The sequence below is a fragment of the Bos indicus x Bos taurus genome, chromosome 7 (assembly GCF_003369695.1).
Source record: "Bos indicus x Bos taurus breed Angus x Brahman F1 hybrid chromosome 7, Bos_hybrid_MaternalHap_v2.0, whole genome shotgun sequence".
In the NCBI taxonomy this organism is placed as follows: Eukaryota; Metazoa; Chordata; class Mammalia; order Artiodactyla; family Bovidae; genus Bos; species Bos indicus x Bos taurus.
In genome coordinates, this window is record NC_040082.1 from 58,031,286 (window position 1) to 58,057,926 (window position 26,641).

The following is a 26,641-nucleotide window of genomic DNA, read 5'->3' on the forward strand; positions in this document are numbered from 1 at the left end:
CTTTGTCCCGCTCTTTAAGGCTGACTCGGCCTCCAACCCTGTTCCGGCCCCCCCGCCCTTTCTGGGCCCCTAAAGGGGCTGAGCTGGTTAGGCTGTGAGATAAGCACAACGGTTGGGTAAGGAGCCCAAACCTTTAGAAGACCGCCGCTTGCACAAGGAGTGGCCGGGGCCTCCGCGGAGGGAACCGACGACAGGGGCGGGGCGGGGCTCCGTCGGGGGAGGGCTGAGGGGAGGCGGGGCCGGCGCGGCGCGACCCGGAGCCTCGGACGGCGCGGCGGGTGGGTACCGGGGAGCGGACAGCGGCCGCGTAGTGAGGTGAGGACCCCCGCGCCCCCCGGCTCCTGCCTCCCAGACTCCTCCCCATCACCTCGAGGGCCTCTGTGGGATCCCTGGCCCCACTCCGCGCCCGCGGCCCTCCCCTCTCCCCCTCCCCGCCGCGATCAGCCCCTCCCTCCGGTTGCCGGCCTCTGCCCCCTCCCTCCTTGCCCCCTCCCTCGTAGTAGCCGGAGCTGCCCTGTGCTGCCCTGCCCGCCCCCCCTGGCCCCCACCCCCCGCACTCCTGCCCCGCTCACCTCCTAGTTCTCAGTCCCGTGCCCTCGAGTCGGGCCTGAGTCACCGGGAAACTGGACTCTGAGTCAGGACGGGAGGTGCAGCACCCGGGCCCTATCTTGGGGAGGGGGCTCTGCCGCAGAGAGGCAGAGAGAGGCCAGAACTGATGCTGGGGCGAGAGGCAGTTCTGGTAAGAAGGACCCCGCAGGAGAGAAACTGGGAGAGAGAAGTACGGGCAGAGGCAGAGACAGAAACCTAAGAGTCAGAATTGGCCAGACACAGATAAAACTGAAGATCTAGTTGAAATGGAGACAGAGGCAAGGAGAGGCTTAATGACAGCAAAACAAGGAAGGGACCGAGATGGATTTAGACATAGAGATGGAGATGGAATGCGGTGGGGACAGGGACAGGGTAGACAAAAACTCACGGAGAGAGGATCCAAGAGAGGTCTAGGTACTAACTAGATCAGGGTCCACGTCAAGGTGGTGGAATGGGACAGAGCCTCAGAGACCTGAGTCCAAAGGCATGGACAGGGCAAAGGAAGGCTTGGAGAAAGCAGAGGTAGGGGAATGTCATTTCGCAGTGTGAGTTCCTGCAGGGTGGGTGTTCCAGTTTGCACACACATATGGGAGAAGATGCTGCAGGTGGGTGCTGGGTGGAGACCCTGGTGTACCCCCGGTCCCTCATCTCTCTGGCCCAGTTAGTTCTCTGCCCCATCCTCACTCCCCAAGTGGCCTGTGCCCAGATGTTGGTACTGCCTAGAGCTCTCTGGACAGCCTGACCAAGGCAGGCAGGATGTGGGGGCGGCCAGAGCTGGAGGGACAGGAAGGAAGTCTGAGCAGAGACAATAGGTGGAAGGGGAGGAGGAACTGGGAACGACCAGGATTAGGATGGCCGGAGCCTATACTCAGCCCTGGAACCAGTGGGAGTGGGAGGTGCGCCTCCCTTCTTCTCCTCCCCTCTCCTCTGTGTCATAGCAGCTTCATCGTGGGCCCCTCCTCCCCACCAGCCTCTGTCATCCCCACCCCTGCAGGGTTCTGGCATCTTGTCCCAGGCTTGCTGACTTGAGTATATGCAGAGCTTTGACCCAGACACTGCGTGGGCAGGAGCTAAGGGGCCAACGCTCTCACCAAGAAGCCAGCTTGCCATGAGCCTGGGGCAAGCCTCCTCCCCTCCCTGGCCTCAGTTTCCTCCTCTGCAAATGAAGGGGTGCTCCTACAATGGGGAGGCCCTTTCCAATGTTTGGGGTTGGCTCTGCCTCCGGATCACAGGCTTCTGGTCATTTTCTCTGAAGGAAGACTGGAGTCTGGTGGCCTCTGTCCAAGCCTCAGACGTTGGGACAGGGAGGGGGAATCTCAGCCTGAGCCCTCCCTTCACCCTGCCCCTCCCCCAGCAATGGCCTGAGCCCCCATGGCTGCCCCTCAGGACCTGGACATCGCTGTGTGGCTGGCCTTGGTGCACCTGGAGCAGTATGCAGACGCGTTCCGGCAGCAGGGTCTGGCTACAGCGGGTGCGGCCCGTGGCCTGGGCCACGGGGAGCTGAGGCAGCTGGGCGTCAACGCCACGGGGCACCGGAAGCGCATCCTGCGCCTGCTGCAGGCGGGCACTGCCGAGGGCCCCCCGGATCCCCAGCCTGAAAGTGCCATGGAGCCTTCGCACAGCCCAGCACCCCCAGCCCAGCCCACCAAGCCTGTGCCTAAGCCCAGGACAGTATTTGGTGGACTCAGTGGCTCCGCCACCACCCAGAGGCCTGGGTTGGGTCCAGCGGTCTGGAGACCAGAGGCATCCAAGAGCCCAGAGCCCAGCCTGAGTCCGAGGTCCCCTACTGTCCCTCCGAGGTCCTCCTCCGAGCAGCCGTCGGCCTCAAATACTGTGGAGATGATGCCCAATGCCATCTACTTTGGCTTGGACTTGAGAGGCGGGGCCCAGACAGCTCAGGACATGTGAGTGGGGTCGGCTCCCTGGGACCCAATGCTGGGGGCAGGGAGGAGCAGGGCATGAGGGCTTGTCCTTCCTTCTCTCTCCCTGAATGACCACTAGACCTCTCTCCTTAGGGCCCCAGACAGCTCTCAGACAGCTGCCCCCACCCCTGCCCTCAGGCCCACAACGGGCACAGGTAGGTTGGCTATCATGGGTTGGGGGAAAGGAGCTGTGCCCCTCAGGACTCTCACCTGACCTCTTCCCTGTCTCCCCTGTTTCTCCACCTGCCAGTGCACATCATGGACCCTGGTTGCCTGTACTATGGTGTCCAGCCTGTGGGGGTCCCAGGGGCCCCCGACAGAAGAGAAGGCAGAGGTGTCTGTCAGGAAAGGGCTGAACACAGGTGAGTGGTCCATAGAGTGACTGTGGCAGGAAGAGGAGCGGGTTGAGCTGGTGGCAGCTGTGTTTCCCATTGGTCATCAAATGTGTGTTGAGTGTCCACTGTGTGCCAACTGGGTTATTGAGATTCAGGATGAATATGACAGACAGACCCAGTCTCCCATTAGGCAGCCTGTGACTCATTGGGGACAGATAAGAAATAAAACAGGTAGACAAAGAAATGGATATATGACTTAAAATACGGAGAAGTGCCTTTCTTTCATTTAACAATCTTTTTTGAGCACCTACTGAATGTCAAATATTGTTGTAAATACTTGGGATAGATCGTAAATCCCTGCCCTTGTGGGAAATCAGTCAATTAACAATAGATGTAATAAATGAGTTATTCCTGTGTTGAAAGGTAATAGTGAAAGTGAAAGTGCTAGTCGCTCAGTTGTGTCCGACTCTTTGCGACCCCATGGACTGTAGCCTGCCAGGTTCCTCAGTCCATGGAATTCTCCAGGCAGGAATACTGGAGTGGGTTGCCATGCCCTTCTCCAGTAAAAGGTAATAAGTACCATGAAAAAAAATTGAAAAGGGTAAGAGGGCCGGATGGGGTGAGGGGGGGAAAGGACTGCAGTTTTTCACCAGGAGTTGCCAGAGTGTTAAGAAGATGATGTTTGAGCTAAAACTTGAAAGAAGTGAGGGAGTTAGTCCTTCTAGGGGAAGAATGCTGCAAGTGGGAAGTGTGGGCAGAATAGAGACTTTGAGAAGGCCGTGTAACCAGGGGATCCGGGAGCGATGACAAGGTCAGCAGGGCTGGGACAGAGGGGGCCAGGGTGGGAAGAGCTGGGGCAGAAGCTGTCAGAGAGGCAAAAGGAGCCATATCGGGACTTTCACTTTTACTCTTAAGTGAAATGAGAAGCGAGCTATTGGAAGGGTTTTGACTTACATTTTAAGAATCCCTCTGGCTGCTGTGTTGGCAATGATCTGTAGGGGCAAAAGCAGAAGCAGAGAGACTAGTTTGGAGGTTCTTATTGTGATCTAGGTGAGAAATCTCAGGCTACTGCTATGAGAGTGGGAAGGGTGAGGAGTGGTTGGTTTGGGTTATATCTTGAAGACAAACTGTCCTAGTAAATTGAATTGTGACAGAAAAAGAGGAGTCAAGAAAGACTTCAAGGGTTTCCGTCTGAGCCTGCACTGTCCGGTGTGGTAGCCAGTAACCACGTGTGACTGCTGAGCACTTGAAATGTGGCTAGTCTGGTGTGAGCTGTGCTAAAACTATAAAACAACCAAATTTCAAAGACCGTTTGATAGTGCTTTTCTGAGCAACTGAAAGTTCATGGAGCTGTTGTGGTCTGAAATGGGGAAGACTATGCGTAACACAGGAGTAAGGCAGATTGAGAGTTCAGGTTTTGATGTGTTGAATTTGAGGTGTGTATTATATGCCCAAGAAGAGGTGGTAAATAGGCTGTTGGATATACAAGTCTGGAGTCTGGGGGAGAGGTCTGAACAGGAGATCTAGGTTTGTGTGTTGTCAGCATTTAGATGGGTGTATGTAGCTGTGAGTGAGTGTAGGTAAAGCGGAGGACCAAGATAAGGTCCTGGCATACTCCAGGATTGAGAGTTTGGGGATAGAAGGAAGAATCAACAAAACAGGCTGAAAAAAAAACCTTAGTGAAGTAGGAGGAGAATCAGGAGAAGTTGATGCCACAGGAGCTAACGGAAGAACAGATATAAGGTGGAGGAAGAGGTCAGGTCAGATGTATCCAATGCTACTGAAGGTCGGGTAGATGAGCACTGAGAATTGACCTCTGGAATTGGTGACACGGAGGTTACTCGGGACCTTGACAAGTGCTGGGAGTGCAGGCTTGATTTGTGTGGGCTCAAGAGAGAACAAAGGAGAGGAACTGGAAATATGAAGACAACATTTTTGAGAAGTTTTTCTGCAAAGAAGAGCAGAGAGTTTGAGTGGTTATTGATAGTGGAAGTGGAGTCAAGAAAGGGGCTTTAATAGCATGGAATGCTGTTTATATTCATAGGTGAATAGGGATGATCTGATAGAGAGGGAAAACTAGTGGATATAGGAGAGAGAAAAGGGACAAAGTCTGGAGTGATGTCCTTGTGTAGGTGAGAGGACTGGAACCAAGTGCCCAGAGGACAGATCAGCTTTAGACAGGGGTGTTTGTCATAGTACCAGGAGGAAAACTGTGTATATGTGGAATGGGGCAGATGGGCCGCTGGGGGTCTGTGGGGATTATCCTCTGGTTGCTTCAGTTTCTCAATTAAGTAGGAAACAAGTAGGGTAGGGTGGAGGTTCTTAACCCGAGCTGCACTACAGCCTGGGGAACTTTGAAAATGACAGATGCCTGGGCCTTGTTCCCAATGACTCAAATTTAAGTGTCTGGCATGGGGCTCACACAGGGCTTCCCCGGTAGCTACGTGGTAAAGAATCCACCTGCCAATGCAGGAGACTTGGGTTCAATCCCTGGATTGGAAAGATCCTGTGGAGTAGGAAATGTCAATCCATGCCAGTATTCTTGCCTGGAAAATCCCGTGGACAGAGGAGGCTGGCGGGCTCTAGTCCATGAGGTCACAAAGAGCTGGACATGACTGAGCACATGGGGTTCATATGCAGATATGTTTAAGTTTCCTAAGTGATTTGTACAGCTGAGGTAAGGAACCACTGGAAAGTGACAGAATAATAGAGGACTTTCTGGGAAGGAATACCTGAAGGATGGAAAGAAGCAGCCTAGGGAAGTGTGTTCCAGGCAGAGGGAACAGTATGGCAAAGACTCTGAACTAGGGAAGAGAATGTGGCTGGACTGTAGTGAGCAAGGCAAAGGCAATGCAGGATGAGGTTGTCAGAGTTGCCCTGGGTCTCTCTGTACACAGTCTTGCATCCACTGGTAAGGAATTTTGATAGGTGTTAACGGGAAGTCATTGTAGAGATTCCTGCAGGTGCGTGAAATGATCTTATTCGCATCCTTGGTGGAAGGGCGAGAATGGAAGCAAGTGACAATTGCCTTCACTTCGGTGAGAGCTATTGGGAACTTGGTCCAGGGAGAGAAAGGCAAGAACTTTTTGGAGAAAGAACCAATCAGACTTATTGATGAGATAGGCAGCTGTGGCAGAAGTCATCTGTGTTAGTTATTCCCCAACTTTTCCACCAAGTAATACTAATGGCAGATGCAAAGGACTGACATTTTTCAAAAGTAAAGTCCTAGTGTGCCCTGGGAAGAAGATCCATGCTCGTGTTTTAGGTTTTCGGCCTCCCTGTTCCCTTGCTTAAAAAGCAGATCTGGTACCTGCCGGGCATTCCAGTAGGTGCTGTGGGTGGGGCTGTCCAGGGAACTGGCTCTAAAGTGTGTTCCCCTCTGTCTTGGCCCCCACAAGGCTCAGCAGGCCGGATCTGGAAGCACGTGAGGATGCTGGTTATGCCAGCCTTGAGCTGCCTGGGGACTCCACCCTCTCCCTGCCCACCCTGGACACAGAGACCAATGATGACCTCATTTCACCCTATGCCAGCTTCTCCTCCACGGCAGACCGCCCCACGCCCCTGCTCAGTGGCTGGCTAGACAAGCTGTCCCCTCAGGGGTGGGGCTGCTGGGAAGGGGAGCGGGGCACGGGAGGCTGGCTGGTGGTGGAGGTCGGGTCTCAAGTGCTCCCAGATCCTAAGACCCCTGGGGTGCAGGTCTTCCCAGTTACTGATCTCGGCCTCTCCCTTCCCCAGAAACTACGTCTTTCAGAGGCGCTTTGTGCAGTTCAACGGGAGGAGTCTGATGTACTTTGGCAGTGATAAGGTAGGTCTGGGAGATGCTTCATGGGGCCTGGGGAAAGGGAGAGGGAGAGCTGAGAGAGGCTCAGGATTGGAAGGCCAATCCCCCCGTGGTGGAGAGGCAGGCACCATGTGACTGTTGTCAGGGTCAAAAGGAGCGCAGTTAGCAGCTGTACCCCACTGCTTGCGGGATGAGTGCCGAATCTCATTAAATGTTGGTGCTGGCCCCCGGGGGTCAGTGCACATGGCTGAGTTCCTGTCCCCAGGGGCCAATGGGCTGTCTGTCCCTCCAGGACCCCTTCCCCAAGGGTGTGATCCCTCTGACGGCCATCGAGATGACCCGCAGCAGCAAGGACAACAAGTTCCAGGTCATCACCGGCCAGAGGGTGTTCGTGTTCCGCACAGAGAGTGAGGGTGAGGGCCAGGGCCCCCTGGGTTCAGAGCAGGGCTGGGGAGGCCAGGTGAGCTCACAGCCCACTTTACCTGCTTCCCCGTCCCCCGCCAGCTCAGCGGGACATGTGGTGCTCCACGCTGCAGTCCTGCCTGAAGGAGCAGCGCCTCCTGGGCCACCCCCGGCCCCCGCAGCCACCTCGACCCCTCCGCACGGGCATGCTGGAGCTGCGTGGGCACAAGGCCAAGGTGTTTGCTGCGTTGAGCCCTGGAGAGCTGGCCCTGTACAAGAGTGAGCAGGTGAGCAGGGCTGGGCCAGGGCTGAGGGGCCTGACCTAGCCCACTCGGACCTCACTGTGCCTGCCCACTGCCCCCGACCCCCGACTCTGCCAGGCCTTCTCTCTGGGCATCGGGATCTGCTTCATTGAACTACAAGGCTGCAGTGTGCGGGAGACCAAGAGTCGCAGCTTCGACCTGCTCACACCACATCGCTGCTTCAGGTGGGGCCCAGACTGGCAGGAGGCAAGGCCGGGGGAGGGACCTTGAGGGGGAACACTGGGGTGCAGAGGCCCCAAGGCCTCCTCCTTAGGATGTCAGTGGGTGTGTCCCGACGGGAGTCCAGTGAACAGGGTCAAGGATGTCAGGAGGGGCTGGGCTGGCCCACGTATGGCTGTGGTGGCTGCTGCAGGAATGCCCCGGGTGGTGGGGCGGGTAGGGGGCTGGGTGTCCAGGCCCACGGACTGGCTGTCCACCCCTCAGCTTCACAGCCGAGTCTGGGGGGGCTCGGCAGAGCTGGGCGGCCGCTCTGCAGGAAGCAGTAACCGAGACCCTGTCTGACTACGAGGTGGCTGAGAAGATCTGGTCCAATCGGGCAAACCGGCACTGCGCGGACTGTGGCGCCTCCCGCCCAGACTGGGCTGCGGTCAACCTGGGAGTGGTCATCTGCAAGCAGTGTGCAGGTGAGGGCTGGGGCCTTTAGCTGAAACGGGGAGGGGCTCGGGGGCTCGGGGCAGGAGGGCTCAGGGTGCCCATGCCCTTCACACCCTAACAGGTCAGCACCGGGCCCTGGGTTCTGGGATCTCCAAGGTGCAGAGCCTGAAGCTGGACACAAGTGTGTGGAGTAATGAGATAGTGCAGGTGAGAAGTCTGCAGAGGGAAAATGTGTGTCTGGGGGTGTGGGCTGGGGTGGAAGGAGCATGTGTGAAAAGGCCTTGGGTCCAGCCTGGGGACAGGATTGGAATGCCTGGGGATACAAGTTTCTGTCACTTGCCTCTGCTCCCTGTGACCCTGCAGTTGTTCATTGTCCTGGGAAACGATCGCGCCAACCGCTTCTGGGCAGGGTCACTCCCCCCAGGTGAGGGCCTGCACCCAGATACCACCCCTGGCCCTCGGGGAGAGTTCATCTCTCGGAAGTACCGGCTCGGTCTCTTCCGGAAGCCCCACCCTCAGTATCCAGATCACAGCCAGCTTCTCCAGGTAGGAGGGAAGGCCGGGGCTGATGGGTCTCTGAGTTGAAATGCCTAAACTTGGAATGGGGCTGTTTTGGAGACAGGAGGACTGTCACCAGGGCTCCCAGGTTGTGTGCTGGGGTTGACAGAGGCCTTCTCTCCCTGTAGGCACTATGTGCAGCTGTGGCAGGACCCAACCTGCTGAAGAACATGACCCAGCTCCTCTGTGTCGAGGCTTTTGAGGGAGAGGAGCCCTGGACCCCCTCAGCCCTCGATGGCAGCTTCCCTAGTCTCCTGCCCCCAGGTAATCCCCACAAGGCTTCCTCTCTCTCCCTGCAAGAATTCTCAGCCCTGACCCGTGCCTTGGTTCTTCTGGCGGGGGCCCCCAATTACCTGTCAGCTAGCCCATCACAATGGCCCAACTTGGGCAGTTTCCCAACCCTCCAAGTCCTCTAGGCCCTATTTCTTCGTATTTGACATGACCACTAATGACCACTGTCTGGAGTGGATCTGGATGCTTGAGGTGTTAGTGCTGGCCTATCCCTGTCAGGGTCAACCCATAGGTCGGGTCAACCCATAGGTCAGTTCTCACCTGCCCAAGGGAAGTCTGATCATAGAAATGGTCATCTTACACAGGCTGGTCTCCAGTAGTCATGCCACAGGGGCCAAGACACTTACAGGAGGGACCCCTGCCTGAGCCTTCCACCCAGAGCTTACTTGTTTGCTGGCTGGTGGAGACAGGCAGTGGGCAAGGACTGGCTTAGAAACCTCATCACTGCCTGCCAGCTTCTTCTCTGATCTGGGTGGTGAGGGGTCCAGCACCACTGGGCTCTACTAGGCCATGCTGCCCATGGAGTTGGGTCCCACTGTCTTCCTCGATTCAAGCACTTTCCCAAGGGGATCAGGGGGTTCCATCGCACTGGCCTGACGTGACCACTTCTCCTTTCCCTTGCAGACCCCTCCCCTGGCGTGTACAATGAAGTGGTGGTGCCTGCCACTTACAGCAGCTTCCTGTACTGTGGTCCCATCAGCAACAAAGCTGGACCCCCACCCCCTCGCAGGGGCCGAGATGGTGAGAGGGGAGCCAAGGGATGGGAGGGGATGGGCAGAAACCAGGATGGTTGGGAGTGTTCCCTAGAGAGATAAGGAGGAGAGGACTGGGATAGGACACGCCCTGAAATGGACAAGGGTGCTGGGGTCAGAGGGACCGTGGCAGGGGTGGGGAGGGGCAGCATTGGGTGATTGTGCTTTGAAGTCACACCATGGGGGCTCAAATTGCAGCTCTGCTGCTTTCTCCCCATGTGACTTGGGCAAGTACTTCAACTCTGAGCCTCAGTTTCCCCATCTGCAAAACAGGATTGAATGTAAAAACTCCCCTCATAGAGTTGTGACGACTACAGGAGATCCTACGTAGGTAGAGGGTTTGGCACAGAATAATATCTGGCAAATGGGAATTCTGACAGTGGGGACAGAGGTCTGCTGCCTGCTGACCACCACTTTCCCTCTTAGCTCCCCCCCGACTGTGGTGTGTCCTGGGTGCGGCTCTGGAAATGTTTGTGTCGGAAAGCAGCCCTGAACCCCTCCACCTCATCCAGCCCCAGGATGTTGTATGTTTGGGTGTGAACCCCCCACCCACTGACCCAGGTGACCTCGACAGGTAACACCCACCCTGTTCCCTGAACTTCCCTTTTTCCCTCCTGATCCTGAGCCTGCCAGCCCCCTCACTCACCCCGTCCCTCCTCCCGGACCTCATCTCTCTAGGTTCCCCTTCTCCTTCGAGCTCATCCTCACCGGGGGGAGGATTCAGCATTTTGGCACAGATGGAGCTGACAGTCTGGAGGCCTGGACCAGCGCCCTGGGCAAGGTGAGATAGCTGAGACCCATCCCCCGCCTACAGCTCGTGGGTTCCCTGTACACCCTGCCCCCATCCTGTCCCCTCCTATTCCTGCAGCCACGCCCACCCCTGCCACTAACAGCTGAGGTTGACTAAGCACTTACTCTGTGCCAGGTCCTGTGTTAAACGCTGCCCACTCAATATCTCATTTAATTTTCACAACACTTAGAGGTAAGGATTATCAATATTTCACACCTAGAACTCAGAGGTTATGAAGCCACTCAGTCAAGGTCACAGAGCTAGAAGGCAGTAGAGCACAGGACGGAAGTCAGGCCTCTGTCTGCAAAGCTCACAGGCCAGACTGCACTGTGCTGGGCTCTTCCCTCAGAGAGGCTGCCACCTAACTCCTGCCCCCTCCCCCAGGCTCAGATCTCCAAGTCCACAGGCAAAGCTGCCTTCATCTGACCCAGCTTCTCCATTCCCAGGCAAGGCACTCTCTCCATCCTGCACCCCACCCCTGGCATTAAATTAGATCCCTGGCATTAAATCTAGATCCCTGGAGTCAGATATCCTGGGATTTGAGTCCTCCGACTCACATGTGTGAGCTCTTCCATATGGGTAGAGTGGGTGTCAAAGATCTACCCCCTGGGGTTGAGGATTAAGTGACACGTGAGGCCCACACTGCCTGGCACGCCGCAAGCCCTCCATCTGTGGGTGTTGAAGTAGTAATGGCGATGACAGTGATAATCGTTCCCATCCTTAAACAGCTTTTCCCCCAGCCCTGCTCCACCTTCAGCTCATCGCCCTGACGTGCCACCTCCCCGCCCCGCCACAGCTTCTTAGAAAGTTACGCCCTGACGTGCCACCTCCCCGCCCCGCCACAGCTTCTTAGAAAGTTACGAGCTCTGGCAGCTTGCAGTTCCTCCCTAACCCCTTCTGGCTGCCCTCCTCGCCTTACTCTTCCGAGCGGCACCCCTGCAGGTGGCCAGTGACTTGCCCTGGGTGAGGTTCAAGGGCCTCCCTCTGGCCTCACCAGGTAGTCTGTATATCTGACACTACTCTGTAGGAAGCGCTCCCCTGCTCTGGCTTCTGACCCCACTCAGAACTCCTCACACCAATAAGCTGTCTTCATATCCTCTAAGGGCTCTGATACGGCCCTCCAAGTCTCCTCCTATTATCTCTTGCTTATTTGCTAAATCGTGTTTGACTCTTTTGAGAACCATGGACTGTAGCCCGCCAGGCTTCTCTGTCCATTTCCCAGGCAAGTTGCCATTTATTCCTCCAGGGGATCTTCCCTACCCAGGGATCAAACTCACGTCTCTTACACTGGCAGGCGAGTTCACCACCACTGAGCCACCACTTTTCAAATATCCTTTAAGGCAGTGCTACCCCAAGTGTGGTCCGTTACCTGGTCCTGGCCGAGGAATTCTCTTACGGCCCGTGACAGGTTAAGTATAGAGCTTGAGAGTCACTATTTAGAATCTTTCATAGCAATGTGACAGAATAATTTTATGTGTGGGGTCTAATTTTTAAAAATTGGGGGCTTATATTTTATATGTCATTTTTTTTCATTTCACTTTTCTAGTAATTTGTTTTGTTGTTTTTTAATCAAAGTGTTGGTTAGTGAAGATTGGTAAAAAAATTTTAAACTCCCTGTTCCTTCAGCACAAGTAGCTTGAGAAGCACTGCTTTGAGTTACTGCTTTGAGAAAAGGAATAGTCCTTTCTCCATGAAGCCTCTGCCTGGCCCCCTGGGGGTGGGACTTCCTGGGGCCTCGTGACTCTTCTGTCACAGCATGCAGCTACCCAGCGTGTCTTTCCCTACATCCCAATTAAGGGTATAACACTGCCTGCTGCACAGGTATCTTCTCTGTGTCGGCTGGAGCAAATCGAATTAAACTGCATTTCTTTCTTGTTTTTCTCCATCCATCTCCTGTCTCCTGCACCGGTCTTTTCTTTACTCTCTCCCCATCCCTTTCATTCCCCTCTTTCCTTGGCTTTCTCTCCATGTCTTCCTCTGCCTCCCCTTATCCCTCTCACTCTTACTTCTCTGCCCACCCTTGTCCCTTTCCCTGCCCTCCTCTTTCCCATTGTCCTCCTCCTCACAGTGGTTCTCTCCGCTGAGCTGTCACCAGCTGTTGGGGCCTGGGCTGCTGCGGCTGGGTCGCCTGTGGCTGCGGTCCCCCTCCCATACAACCCTGGCCCCTGGCCTCTGGATGTCTGGGTTCGGCCTTCTTCGTGGAGATCACCTCTTCCTGTGCCCGGCATCAGGCCCTGGGCCCCCAGCCCCTGAAGACATGGTGCATCTGCGCCGGCTACAGGAGATCAGTGAGCAGGGCTGGGGCAGGGATGAAGGGTGGCTATGAGGGGTTGGGTAGTCGACCGTCATATATTTAGGGTCCCTATGGGAGAGAGCAGGAATAGTGGATTCAGGCAGAAGTTCTAAAGTCAAATTGCCCAGATGTAGACCCCGCCACCCCACCATCACTTGCTGGCTGTGTGACCTTAGACAAGTTACTTAACCTCTCTGTGCTTTAGTTGCCTCATCTTCACATTAGGCTCAATAGTAGGGTTGTAACGAGTTTCATATAAGGCAATGCATGTTAAACACTTATCACAGAACTTGGCAGGAGGCATCTTACAGGTATTCAATAAATGTTATATGTTATGTGTGTTATTATCATTATTTGGAGTCACTTGCTTGCTGGTTGGGGACTGAGAGAAGGGACTGGGAATTCTCTTTTCCTCTTAAAAGAGGAACATTGTAGGATAGATTTAGAGATCTGGAGACAAGAAACTTGAGTTCAAGCTCAGCTTTGCCATAACAAGTAATCTGAGGCATGTTAACTTAACCTCTCTGAGTTTATGTGAAACGGATGTCCCTCATTGCTGGCGGATTCTTTACCGTCTGAGCCCGAAGTGGGGATAATAGTATGTAACTCAAAAGGTTTAAGGCAGTATTGATTGTAAACCTCCTAGCATGGAACCTACATACCTTAAATACTTAATGAATATTAATCACTATGATGAAGATGATAATGATAGTGTCCCATGATTCTCCTCCAAGGTGTGGTCTCAGCAGCTGACACCCCGGACAAGAAAGAGCATTTGGTTTTGGTGGAGACAGGAAGGTAAGTCTTGCCCCTACCCTTGACTCTGGGCCCCGCTTCCTAGAGCACAGTTCACACCTTCCACCCAGGCCTGCTGGACCACTGCCCACTTCCTCAAAGTCACTTCCCTAGTCAGGGGCCCTGTCTGGGTTGGGTGTTGCTGCCCCCTGCTGGTGTCTCTGGGAAGTCTGATCCTTGTGCTCCTGGGCCTCTTAGCCTGAGGACTCCCCTGGAGCTGGCTCTGACTCAGATCTCTCGGGTCTTAGGACACTGTATCTGCAGGCAGAGGGCCGGCTAGACTTCTCAGCATGGAACACGGCCATTGGCGGGGCAGCCGGCGGGGGAGGCACAGGGCTGCAGGAGCAGCAGATGAGCCGGGGTGACATCCCCATCATCGTGGATGCCTGCATCAGTTTTGTCACTCAGCATGGTGAGTGGGTACTGGCTGAGACTGAGCTAGTGAGGGATGGGAACATGGGCACTGCAGGTTAGATGGGATTGAGGAGGGAGATGTGTGCATGTGACTTGCCTTCAAAAACTTTGCCTCCAGAGACTGCAACCTGACAGTGACGAGCTGCTCTGCCTTTCTGAGCCTCAGTTCCCTCATCTTTAAAGTGGGCCAGGACTTCCCTGCTGGTTAAATGGTTAGGAATCCAGGCTCCCAATGCAGGGGGAACAGGTTCAACACCTGGTCAGAAAACGAAGATCCCGCATGCCACTAACATCCCACATGTCGCACAGTACAGCCGAAAACTTTAATAATAATTAAATAGATTTTAAAAAATAAAATGGGGCTGTTGGACTTCCCTGGCAGTTCCAGTGGTTAAGACTCCACGTTCCCAATGCAGGGGGCACAGGTTCGATCCCCTGGTCAAGGAAGATCCCACATGCCGTATGGTATGGCCAAAAAATAAAAAGAAAGAAAATGGGGCTGCACACGGTCTCATGTTCCAGGATAGTGGTGATAAAGAGCACATGTGACGCATTTAGGACCTATAGGTGGTTAAGTGAGAAATAGATTTAAGGGACTAGATCTGATAGAGTGCCTGATGAACTATGGACGGAGGTTTGTGACATTGTATAGGAGACAGGGATCAAGACCATCCCCAAGAAAAAGAAATGCAAAAAAGCAAAATGGCTGTCTGAGACGGCCTTACAAATAGCTATGAAAAAAAGAGAAGCAAAAAGCAAAGGAGAAAAGGAAAGATACACCCATTTGAATGCAGAGTCCCAAAGAATAGCAAAGAGAGACAAGAAAGTCTTCCTCAGTGATCAGTGCAAAGAAATAGAAGAAAACAATAGAATGGGAAAGACTAGAGATCTCTTCAAGAAAATTAGAGATACCAAGGGACATTTCATGTAAACATGGGCTCAATAAAGGACAGAAATGGTATGGACCTAACAGAAGCAGAAGATATTTAGAAGAGGTAGCAAGAATACACAGAAGAACTGTACAAAAAAGATCTTCATGACCCAGATAATCATGATGGTGTGATCACTCACTTAGAGCCAGATATCCTGGAATGTGAAGGCAAGTGGGCCTTAGAAAGTATCACTATGAACAAAGCTAGTGGAGGTGATGGAATTCCAGTTGAGCTATTTCAAATCCTAAAAGATGATGCTGTGAAAGTGCTGCACTCAATATGCCAACAAATTGGGAAAACTCAGCAGTGGCCACAGGACTGGAAAAGGTCAGTTTTCATACCAATCCCAAAGAAAGGCAATGCCAAAGAATGCTCCAACTACAGCACAGTTGCAGTCATCTCACACGCTAGAAAAGTAATGCTCAAAATTCTCCAAGCCAGGCTTCAACAATACGTGAACCATGAACTTCCAGATGTTCAAGCTGGTTTTAGAAAAGGCAGAGGAAACAGAGATCAAACTGCCAATGTCTGCTAGATCATTGAAAAAGCAAGAGAATTCCAGAAAAACATCTATTTCTGCTTTACTGACTATGCCAAAGCCTTTGACTGTGTGGACCACAATAAATTGTGGCAAATTCTGAAAGAGATGGGAATACCAGACCACCTGACCTGCCTTTTGAGAAATCTGCAGATCAGGAAGCAACAGTTAGAACTGGACACGGAACAACAGACTGGTTTCAAATAGGAAAAGGAGCACATCAAGGCTGTATATTGTCACCCTGCTTATTTAACTTATATGCAGAGTACATCATGAGAAACATTGGGCTGGATGAAGCACAAGCTGGAATCAAGATTGCCAGGAGAAATATCAGTAACCTCAGATATGCAGATGACACCACCCTTATGGCAGAAACCGAAGAAGAACTAAAGAGCCTCTTGATGAAAGTGAAAGAGAAGAGTGGAAAAGTTGGCTTAAAGCTCAACATTCAGAAAACGAAGATCATGGCATCTGGGTCTCATCACTTCATGCCAAATACATGGGGAAACAGTGGAAACAGTGAGAGACTTTATTTTTGGGAGCTCCAAAATCACTGCAGATGGTGACTGCAGCCATGAAATTAAAAGACGCTTACTCCTTGGAAGGAAAGTTATGACTAACCTAGACAGCATATTAAAAAGCAGAGACGTTACTTTGCCAACAAAGGTCTGTCTAGTCAAGGCTATGGTTTTTCCAGTGGTCATGGATGGATGAGAGAGTGGGACTATAAAGAAAGCTGAGCACCGAAGAATTGATGCTTTTGAACTGTGGTGTTGGACAAGACTTTTGAGAGTCACTTGGACTGCAAGGAGATCCAACCAGTCCATCCCAAAGGAAATCAGTCCTCAATATTCATTGGAAGGACTGATGTTGAAGCTGAAACTCCAATACTTTGGCCACCTGATGTGAAGAACTGACTCATTTGAAAAGACCCTGATGCTGGGAAAGATTGAAGGCGGGACGAGAAGGGGACGACAGAGGATGAGATGGTTGTATGGCATCACCGACTCAATGGACATGAGTTTGAGTAAGCTCTGGGAGTTGGTGATGGACAGGGAGGACTGGGGTGCTGCAGTCCATGGGGTCACAAAGAGTCAGACACGACTGAGCGACTGAACTGAACTGAAGTGTTCCATAGCTACTCTGACTGGGGTGTGGGCATGGAAGGAACAGGGCCCTCAGATGTTACTAGAGATGCAGAGCTATGGAGAACAGAGAGAGTGCAGCTATTTGGCAAGAGCCAAGCTGAGCAGCAAAACCGTTGAGGGTCTGAGTAGAATTATTCTGTGTGGGAGGGTTTTCCAGCCATAAAGGATGAACTATGCAAGGGGTTCCCAGAATTCTTCGTGAGTTTTGGCCTCTGCTTTTTTCTCTTCATTGAATAAGGATCAAATTAATTCTTTTACCCCAGCAAACCCTCTTTAGAAGGCCGGACTCTTGAGAAGAAAATTCTCAGAAAACTAAGGAGGACAGTAAAGGGGAAGAAGGCACATCCATGCGCCCACAAATAGTTATGTTTACTACACAGACAATGGAGAGTCAGTGGTTAAAGACATCCTCCACGCCTTTGCAGTAGCCTCATGTACTGACTCCCCAAACAATAGACCCCATCCGCTTCTCAGCCTCACACGTGTTCCTAGGAGGATTGAAGTGAGAGGCCCAGTGAAAAGCCCTGGAGAAAGTGTGGGTGTTCTTCCCTGCTGCTCCACAGATCTTGCACCACCACGCTTCATTCAACACATATTTATTGAGCTGCTCCCCTGTGCCAGCCACAGCGGGTGGGGCAGTGAACGAGGAAGGTTCTGTGAAGCTCAGAGCCTTGTGGGAACGATGGGTAATAATTAAGAAAACAAATACACTCAGTTCTCATGATTCATGGCAGTTATAAAGTCACTGAAAACACTGGATCAATGAATGCTGAACTGTTGCCCCAGTGGAAATACAGAGTTAAGTTCCTGGGAAATTCTGGTCATATTTTCATCAGTTGATCAATATGTAACATTGTTTTATGTGTGCTTCTGTTTGAAGACACTTTTAATTTTTTTTAAGTTTTCATCTCTTTTCCTCTCTTTTTAAATTGAATTATTTCACAATGTGTTAGTTTCAGGTGTACGACCAAGTAATTCAGTTGTGTGTGTATGTGTGTGTATAAATATATAATACCTATATTCTTTTTCAGATTCTTTTCCATTATAGGTTATTATAAGATATTGAGTATAGGTCCAAGCTTTCATCTTTTACATTTTTTTTATTTTATTATTTTTTAATTGAAGTATGGTTGATGTAAAATATTTGGTAAATTATAGGGGTACAATATAGTGATTCATATTTTTGAAGATTGTGCTCCATTTATAGTTATTCTAAAATATTTTCTGCTTTCCCTGTGTTATACAATACATTCTTACAGTTTATTTTATACCTAACAGTATACTGCTCCTTCCCTATTCCCTCTCCATACTGGTCACCACTAGTTTGTTTTCTGTATCCATGAGTCTGCTTTAAAGACACTCTATTTACTATACAGTTGATTCGTTAACTTTGAACTTGCTGCCAGCAGTACTATAACTCATGCCTGAGCAGAGCTTATCTGACACATGTGTTTTCTCCACAAGGTACATCACAGCCTTCTGGTACTTAGGAACACTAGACCGCACTTCAGCCCTCAATTGGGGGCCATTTTAAACAGTGAGATTCCACCCCCCCCCAAAGAAGAACAAGAATGCAAAAATATGTGGCTCTAAATATACCATTAGAATGACACTTGTTTACTGCTTGAGGCCTTAGCTGGGAAAATGTTCATCAGGCAACTGAAAATTTTCTCCATTTGTGCATGTTCACAAGTGACTGCAGAGTGCCACAGGTATTGATTTGGGGGTTCCAAATACATTTTAGGAGGTAGATGAATTCATAAATTCAAAACCTGTGAATAACATGTCCTGAGTGTGATGTGATTTCATAGAGTGCTATTTAAAGATCAAAGTGATGAGGAGAGAAGGGAGCTGCAGTGTGATGGCATGGTTAGGGATGGACCTTCTGAAGGTGAGGGCTGGAGTAGGGACCCGAGAAGCAAGGCCAGAGAGGCTGATTTCTATCTGACCATCCTACCCCCAATAGCCACGTACAGTATGGGGGGGGTGGGTCAAAGACAGGGCACTGGGTGAGTGATAGCAGGTCTTGGGCAGCGGTGAGCTGAGATACTGGCTGTTCACAGGGCTCCGGCTGGAGGGCGTATACCGGAAAGGGGGTGCCCGCGCCCGCAGCCTGAAGCTGCTGGCTGAGTTCCGGCGGGATGCCCGGTCCGTGAAGCTTCGACCAGGGGAGCACTTTGTGGAGGATGTCACCGACACGCTCAAACGCTTCTTTCGAGAGCTTGATGATCCTGTGACCTCTGCGCGGTTGCTGCCTCGCTGGAGGGAGGCTGCTGGTGGGTTCAAGAGCCTCATGGGCAATGGAGACCCAGCCAGGAACTCCACGCCCCTCCCCCCCAGAATCTATAAGGCACCCTTGTGGGATTAGGCAGCCCCCACCCCAACACTCCTGCCACAATTGGCTGATCACCCAGGGACTCAGCTCAGGGAAAGGTGGGAAGGGGCGGAGACACATCCATCCTGGGTTTGTTTCTCTAAAAATCCCTCTGCTCTTCTTTCCCCGACTCTCACCACCCCTTGCCCATCACATCCCCAGAGCTGCCCCAGAAGAACCAGCGCCTGGAGAAATACAAAGAAGTGATTGGCTGCCTGCCACGGGTCAACCGCCGCACACTGGCCACCCTTATTGGGCATCTCTATCGGTCAGTACAGCCAGACCCCTGCAGGCTTCCCCCCGATCCTTCGTTACCTCTGTCCAATCACTCACTTACATTCACATATCCACCCCATAGACAATTGTTCAGTGAAGGTGTAACAGCATAAAGGTTCACAGGATGGACTTTGGGGTCAGACAGACCTAGGCCTCAATCTGACTCCATTATTCTAGCGCATGACTTTGGATAAATTATCTGTTTTCTTTGAGCCTCAGTTTCCTCATTTGTAACAGGAAGATGGTATAAGGTATAGTATCCACCTCATGGGCTTCCCTGATGGCTCAGCGGTAAAGAATGCTCCTGCCAATGCAGGAGACCAGGGTTCAGTCCCTGGTCTGGGAAGATTCCCTGTAGTAGGGCATGGCAACACACTCCAGTGTTCTTGCCTGGGAAATCCCATGGACAGAGGAGCTTGGTGGGCCACAGTCCAGGGGGTCGCAAAGAGTTGGACATGACTCAGCAACTAAACCATCACCACAACCATCCATCTCATAGGTTATATGAGATTTAAATGATATACTTGTTGTAAACTTACCACAGCACCTGGCATATATGTGGTAAGCATTCAGAAATGGTGAACAATCGGCATTATTTTGTTTTATTTAATATTCTTTGGCAGCAAAGGATTAGATGTTGGAGACACAAAGAGGAATAAGATGCAAGTCTACCTTTACCAGTCTATTGGGAGAGACAGATTTTTTAGATGATTCCAGGATGAGTCTCAGTTGTATGGTACTAATTACAGACTGGATAATTATGGCCTCTGGGCCAAATCCAGCTTATTGCTTATTTTTGTAAATAAAGTTTTGTACATAAAATGTAAAGTCATACCCATTCTTCTATATATATCCCATGGTTCCTTTCACACCACCAGAGCAGAATTGAGGGGTTGTGACAGATGGTACAGCATGAAAGCCTAAAATATTTACTATCTATAAACTTACATAAAAAGTTTGCTGACCCCTATGTGTAAGTCTGTCTCTCCCCTAGACTGGGAGCTCCTTGAGGGCAGGGTTGTGTCTAACTCACTGCTGTAGCCCAAGTGCTTAGCCCAGGCATATAGCAGGGACTCAATAAGTGTTTACCAAATGACTGCTGTACCCACCTGAGACCCTCACACCCCTCCACAGGGTGCAGAAGTGCGCTTCTCTGAACCAGATGTGCACACGAAACCTGGCACTGCTGTTCGCGCCCAGCGTGTTCCAGACAGATGGGCGGGGGGAGCACGAGGTGCGCGTGCTGCAGGAGCTCATCGATGGCTACATCTCTGTCTTTGATGTAAGCTTTCCTGACCCATGACCTATGGTCCCTCTCCCTGGATGCTGGATCCTGCTTGTCCCAACAAACCCCTAACCTCACCCTCCAAAGGCCCTCTGCATCAGGAACCCCATCCCAGAGCCCTGGGCCCCATCTCCTGTAACCACACTCCTAACATCCTTGCCCCTTAGCTCTCGGCTCTTCTGGCCTCTCCCCCTCTCCTCCAGGGGCTCTGGTCTTGCACATGTCTCCGGGCTTACTCTCTTTCCCGCAGCCTCCCGCTAATGCACACACACACCGACACACAGACACCCACAGACACACACCCTTTTGGCTCTTCCACAGATTGATCCTGACCAGGTAGCCCAGATTGACTTGGAGGTCAGTCTTATCACCACCTGGAAGGATGTGCAGGTAACTTGTCCTGACCCTAGACTTCTGAGTGGGCCAGGAGGGGACATCGAGATAGGAAGGTGACCTTCTGCTTCTAGGCCATAGGAAACCCAAGGAGAGGAGCGCCTTGGGGAGAGGTGGTTGGTTTAGGATTTGCTCCATTTATTCTACCCTGAGGGTTCTTCATTACAGAAGGGTGGCAGGAGCACTTTAGTTCCAGGTGTAGAGATCCAACGAAGGGTTAGCTAAGTTAGACAAAGAGGTGAGAAGACTAATAAATGCTGTAGCTAACATCTGGGGACGAATTATATTCCAAGCACCTGTAATCTCACTTTGGTGCCACACAACTCTAGGAGGTAGGTGATCCCATTTTTTCAAAGAAACCGAGGTTTGAAGGGTCACTTATCCAAGGTTGTACTGTAGCGAGTGGCAGAGTCGGAACCCAGACTCCAACCTGTCTTCTCAAGCGCTACCGTACACAGTGCCACCACGCCTGGAGTTTCTTTTCTTTAAAGGGTCTGAGCGATGTTTGGGGTGAGGGTTCAGAGGAGGCCTCTGTAGGGGAAGCACTCATGAGACAACCTAAGGAGTCCTCTGACCTTGATTCTTTGTACTGTGTCCTCATTTCTTTACTCCTCCCCTCAGCTGTCCCAGGCTGGAGACCTCATCATGGAGGTCTTCATAGAGCAGCAGCTCCCAGACAACTGTGTCACCCTGAAGGTGAGTCTTGAGGGGACAGGAGGGGAGATGAGAGGGTGGCGGGCAGCAGGGGCAGTAGCCTGACCTGCATGGGTCCTCCGCTCTTGCCCTGACCCCAGGTATCCCCAACACTGACTGCTGAGGAGCTGACCAACCAAGTATTGGAGATTCGGGGGACGGCAGCTGGGACGGACTTGTGGGTGACGTTTGAGATTCGAGAGCACGGGGAGCTTGGTGCGTATGACAGCGCATGTGTGCATCCACGTGTGTTCGGGGTGAAAGTCACCAAGACTTCTGGGTTACCAGATAAGCAGCTGTCCTCTCGGGCTTTCTTTTTTTTCCTTTTTGTATTTATTTGTTTGGCTGTGCCAAGTCTTAGTTGCATCAAGTGGGAGTTTTAGTTGCGACACGTGGGATCTATTCCCTGACCAGGGATTGAACCCAGACCCCCTGCATTGGGAGTGCGGAGTCTCAGCTGCTGGACCACCAGAGAAGTTCCTACTCACCCTTTCTCAATACTCTCTGTACTCTTGTCTTTCGTGGGCCCCAGAGACCCTTGGTTTCTCTTTCACATCAAAGGAGGTGTCTCTTTTTACTTTGCCCAGGCTCCAAATGCTGGAGGGACTTGGGGCTCAATCCTCAACCCTCTTCCTTTCTCTGTGTGTTTCCTTGGGTGAGCCTTATCCATTCCTGTGGCTCTAAATACCACTAATAAGCTGGCCCCAAATGTTTATGTGTGGTCCAGACCCCTCCTCTGAGCTCCAGACTTACATAGCCAGATGCCTGCTTGACTCCTGCACTTGTACATCTTGTAACATGTCATATTTTAAATACCCAAGACCTGACTACCCTGGCAGTCCGGTGGTTAAGACTCCACACTTCCACTGGAGGGGATGCAGGTTTGATCTCTGGTTGGGGAACCAGCGGTCCCACATGCCACGTGTACAACCAAAAAAAAAAAAAAGGTGAATAAAAAATTCTAAGACCAAATTCAATTCCCAACCCCCTCCCCTGACAAAAAGCCCAAGCCATTTCCTAGTTTTCCCTACTCCGTCACTGAATCAGCATTCACTCAGCATTATCGAGGCCAGACACTTGGGACTCCTCTGGGACTCCTTCTGTTCCTTCATCTTCATACCTACCGGCTAACTAGTCCTCTTGAGTCTAAATGTATCTTTCTAAATATACCACCTCTCCATCTCCATTGCTACCACTTTAGTTGAAGTCACCATGATCTTTCTGCACCCCAACACTAACCACGAAAATGTACAGCTCCATAAAGGACACAGCTGGCCAGTGTCTCTTCTTGCCTTCCAACAAGCCATTTTCCACACAGCAGTCAATGAGCATGTTCAAGCATAAATTACATCATGCCATTCCCGTGGTTAAAACCTTCCAATGGCTTCCCATTGCACTTAAAATAAAATTCAAACCCTTTATTCTAGCCTACAAGACCCTGAATATCTGGCACTCACTTATTTTTCAGACTTCATCTCAAATGACATGTCTTCCTTGCTTCAGCCATGCTGGCTGTTAAGTTCAAGCACATCTTTCCTAACTCAGGGCCTTTGGTGCTGCATTTCATCGTCCCTGGAGTCCTCTTCCCCCATCTCTGAATGGCTTGTTCTTCCCAATCCTTCAGGCTCTGTGTTTCATCTTCAAATGCTTCCTCTGAAAGGCTTTGCCTGGTCACCCTATCGTCTCAGTAGCTGCCCTGTTTCTCTCTCTCAGCTTTTTATTGTTTCCTTCAGAATATTGGTTTGTCTTTACCTGATTTACTTATCTGTTACTCTCTGCTCCCTTACCAGGCTGTGGGCTTTGTGAAGGCAGGCTGGGTGTTTCAGGCTCCCTACTGTATCCCCAGGGGCAGCCCGGTGCCTGGCACAGTCAGTGCTAAATTATGCCTGTGGCTGGCTGGATGAATGAATGAGTGACTGGTGGGTGAGGAGGAGGGGGGCGCCAGGCTGTGGATGGATATCTGGTTGACACCTACCCTCATCTTGCCCCCTAGAGCGGCCACTGCACCCCAAGGAAAGGGTCCTTGAGCAGGCCCTCCAATGGTGCCAACTTCCAGAGCCCTGCTCGGCCTCCCTGCTCCTGAGAAAAGTCTCTCTGGCCCATGCTGGCTGCCTCTTCACAGGTGAGCCTCCTTCTTCAGCCCAGCACCACCACCACTCCCTGCCCCAGGCCTCTCCCAGGGACCCTCCACCTAGCCCTGCCCTGCCCACCTGTGCCCAGGTATCCGGCGTGAGAGCCCACGGGTGGGGCTGCTGCGGTGTCGGGAGGAGCCCCCCCGCTTGCTGGGAAACCGCTTCCAGGAGAGGTTCTTTCTGCTGCGTGGCCGTTGCCTGCTGCTGCTCAAGGAGAAGAAGGTGGGCCCTGGGCGAGTGCGGAGGGAGGCTGGATGGCTATGTGGGAGGAGCCCTGACTGCTCGACCCTGTCACTCCACAGCCCATTTTTCCATCAGTCTCATTGCTTCCCTGGCCCTTTGACCTCTCTGACCCTTTGACTTCATACAACTCCAGTGCTTCCATGGTTTCTTGACCTCCTTAACCATGATCCTTCTCTCTCACCTCTCAACCTCACTGCTGGCCTTCATGTTGTCAGAGCTCTAAACCGGAACGAGAGTGGCCTTTGGAAGATGCCAAGGTCTACCTTGGAATCCGCAAAAAGTTCAAGCCTCCCACCCCGTGAGTTTTTTCCCCCAGTCCACCCTTCTAGAGGCATGAAATGCCACCACCCCTCTGGCTTTCTGATCACCCACATCACTGGTCTCCTTTGCTTCTCAGGTGGGGCTTCACATTGATGCTGGAGAAGATGCACCTGTGAGTACCTCCCAGCCAGGCTCCCCGTCCTCCGGCCTTTCCTATCCTCCACCTCTCTAGTTGTGACCCCTTCCCTCCTGGTGATCCCACTCTGATCACCCCCAGCTACCTGTCCTGCACAGACGAGGACGAGATGTGGGACTGGACCACCAGCATCCTCAAAGCCCAGGTGAGGGGAAGGAGGGAGCTGACAGCCAGGTCTGTGGGCCCAGCTCTACCCTCAGCACCTCCCATGCCCACCGGTGCCTCCCCCGCCCTCTCTCCAGCACGATGACCAGCAGCCAGTGGTCTTACGACGCCATTCCTCCTCTGACCTCGCCCGTCAGAAGTTTGGCACCATGCCTTTGCTGCCCATCCGTGGGGATGACAGTGGGGCCACCCTCCTATCTGCCAATCAGACCCTGGTGAGGTTCCCCTAGCCATCCCTGCCCATGCCCTGTGCACACTGCAGGAGGAAATGGCATGTCTGCCAGCCTGGTGCCCCCTCTGCCTTCTCTGTGCCCCAATTCTCCACCTGCAGCTCCTGCTGCCAGGCCTCACTGTGTCTCTGTGTCTCTCCCTCCTTGCCTCCCCACCCTACCTGTGTCTAGCGGCGACTTCACAACCGGAGGACCCTGTCCATGTTCTTTGTGAGTACTGTGCCTGCTCCAGTTCTGTACCTGTCAGCCCTGTGCTCTGTGCTGCTTGAGCCCATGTGCTGTCTGTATTTGCCCGATGCAGGCCATACGTGAGTGTGTGTGCGGGTGGACAGAGAGTGTTGCGACCTGAAGGAATGAGGAAAACAAGGGATGGTAGGATGCAGTGAAGAAAGGGGGAAGTGGTCACAGGATTTGAGAAGTAGAAGGAAGTGGTTAAGTGAATGCATTTTGGAGTCAGACAGACCTGGGTTGAAGCCCCAGCTCCACCATTTACCTATTGTGTGATCCTGGGCAACTTATTTAACTCTTCCGTACCTCAGCTCACTCACCTGCAGTGTATCCATCATACAGGGCTGTTTTTGACATCATACATGCAAAAGTATTTTTGCAGCATCTGGTCAAGAGGAAGAGCTCAATAAATGTTAGCGATTAATAATCTGGGAACTCTAACTCTGTGCCTGCCTCTGGTGACCCCATTCTCATCCAGCCAATGAAGTCATCCCAGGGGTCTGTGGAGGAGCAGGAAGAACTGGAGGAGCCTGTGTATGAGGAGCCGGTGTATGAGGAAGTGGGGGCCTTCCCCGAGCTGACCGAGGACATCTCCACCTCCTTCTCTACCCCACGGGAGCGGACAGCCAAGCCGGAGACTGCCCTCCCCAGCCAGAGGTCCTTTGATCAATATCTTCTGTCCAAAGCAGGCCCCCAGGCCTGGGAGGAGAGGCCACCTGAGCCCCCTCCGGGCCCCCCTTCCAAGAGCAGCCCCCAGACACATGGGTCCCTGGAGGAGCAGCTACTCCAGGAGCTGAGCAGCCTCATCCTGAGGAAGGGAGAGACCACCACAGACCTGGGCAGCCCTTCTCAACCCTCCAGCCCCCAGCCCCCGAGCCCCAATGGCCTTCCGACACAGACACCTGGCTTCCCCACCCAAACTCCCTGCACTTCCAGTCTACCCCGCAGCCAGCCCCTCACATGACTCTGGGACAGCAGTCTGAGGGGTAGGTAATCAAAGACCCAAGCTCTCCCCATGGCAGACACTGCCGGTGCACGTCTGCCCTGGCTGGAAAGACTCTACAGAGTCCAGTCTGGTGCTGTGGAAAGAGCACAGGGCCAGGAGCTCCCGAGACAGCATCCGGCTCAGAAAAGAGGCAGGTCATGGCGCCGCGTTCGGCCTCCGCTGACTCTCCTGTACAATGAAGTAACTGAAATAAGCAGAACAATGAATGTTAAACTGTTTCTCAGAACTGTAAGGCCCACATAGTTTCCCTCAAGAAGGGCACTTCCTGCTTTATGTATTTGATATGTAGGGATTCTGTGAGAGATTTGGGGTTTGAAAAGAATTGTTTTATGCATTAACAGTAAAAAGATTTGGAAGGCAAACTTTTTTTTTGGCCACACCACTTGGCATGCGGGATCTTAGTTCCCTGACCAGGGATCAAACTGGCATCCCCCTGTGGTGGAAGCATGAAGTCTTAACCACCTGACTGCCAGGGAAGTCCCTGGAAGGCACAAATTTGAATGATCTCCAAGTTTATCCTACCCCACCTTTAACATTCAGAAACTACAGTGAAGCCCTAGAGTGGGAGGTTGATTAGGGTTGGGAGGTGGGGCAAAAGGAGCCAAAAAGGATGGGTCCCTGTTAATAAACCTTTAAACAAAAAGGCTGCCATTAATTCATTCAGTTATTCAACATGTATATACTGAACACCTAATTGGGCCAG

The 26,641-nt window shown here is 52.2% G+C and overlaps 1 protein-coding gene across 3 annotated transcripts; it reads left to right on the forward strand.

Moving 5' to 3' along the window:
• The first annotated feature begins 240 nt into the window (after positions 1–240).
• On the forward strand, positions 241–26,582 carry ARAP3 (ArfGAP with RhoGAP domain, ankyrin repeat and PH domain 3). Of its 3 annotated transcripts, XM_027546146.1 has the most exons (33): positions 241–315; positions 1,943–2,492; positions 2,604–2,665; positions 2,761–2,872; positions 6,244–6,444; positions 6,581–6,650; positions 6,919–7,039; positions 7,131–7,315; positions 7,409–7,515; positions 7,775–7,974; positions 8,067–8,152; positions 8,309–8,491; positions 8,632–8,767; positions 9,419–9,535; positions 9,973–10,120; positions 10,225–10,327; positions 12,405–12,624; positions 13,364–13,427; positions 13,673–13,836; positions 18,520–18,732; positions 18,993–19,098; positions 20,241–20,388; positions 20,713–20,781; positions 21,406–21,480; positions 21,579–21,693; positions 23,471–23,599; positions 23,698–23,831; positions 24,068–24,150; positions 24,250–24,285; positions 24,391–24,454; positions 24,552–24,689; positions 24,876–24,914; positions 25,411–26,300. In XM_027546146.1, the coding sequence occupies exons 2-33, from the start codon at positions 1,960–1,962 to the stop codon at positions 25,894–25,896; spliced, it is 4,647 nt and encodes a 1,548-aa protein (XP_027401947.1). In that variant the 5' UTR covers positions 241–315; positions 1,943–1,959; the 3' UTR covers positions 25,897–26,300. The 3 variants fall into 3 exon arrangements, with proteins under 3 accessions (XP_027401947.1, XP_027401948.1, XP_027401949.1); XM_027546147.1 differs by lacking the exon at positions 24,876–24,914 and having other exon boundaries at positions 25,411–26,582; XM_027546148.1 differs by lacking the exon at positions 24,552–24,689 and having other exon boundaries at positions 25,411–26,582.
• Positions 26,583–26,641: the final 59 nt, after the last annotated feature.

Excerpts from the sequence above, each read along its gene's own strand:
- ARAP3 (XM_027546146.1), top strand. The coding sequence starts at position 1,960 with ATGGCTGCCCCTCAGGACCTGGACATCGCTGTGTGGCTGGCCTTGGTG. Across the intron at positions 18,733-18,992 it reads TCGCTGGAGGGAGGCTGCTG|AGCTGCCCCAGAAGAACCAG; the intron begins GTGGGTTCAAGA and ends TCACATCCCCAG. Across the intron at positions 21,694-23,470 it reads TCGAGAGCACGGGGAGCTTG|AGCGGCCACTGCACCCCAAG; the intron begins GTGCGTATGACA and ends CTTGCCCCCTAG.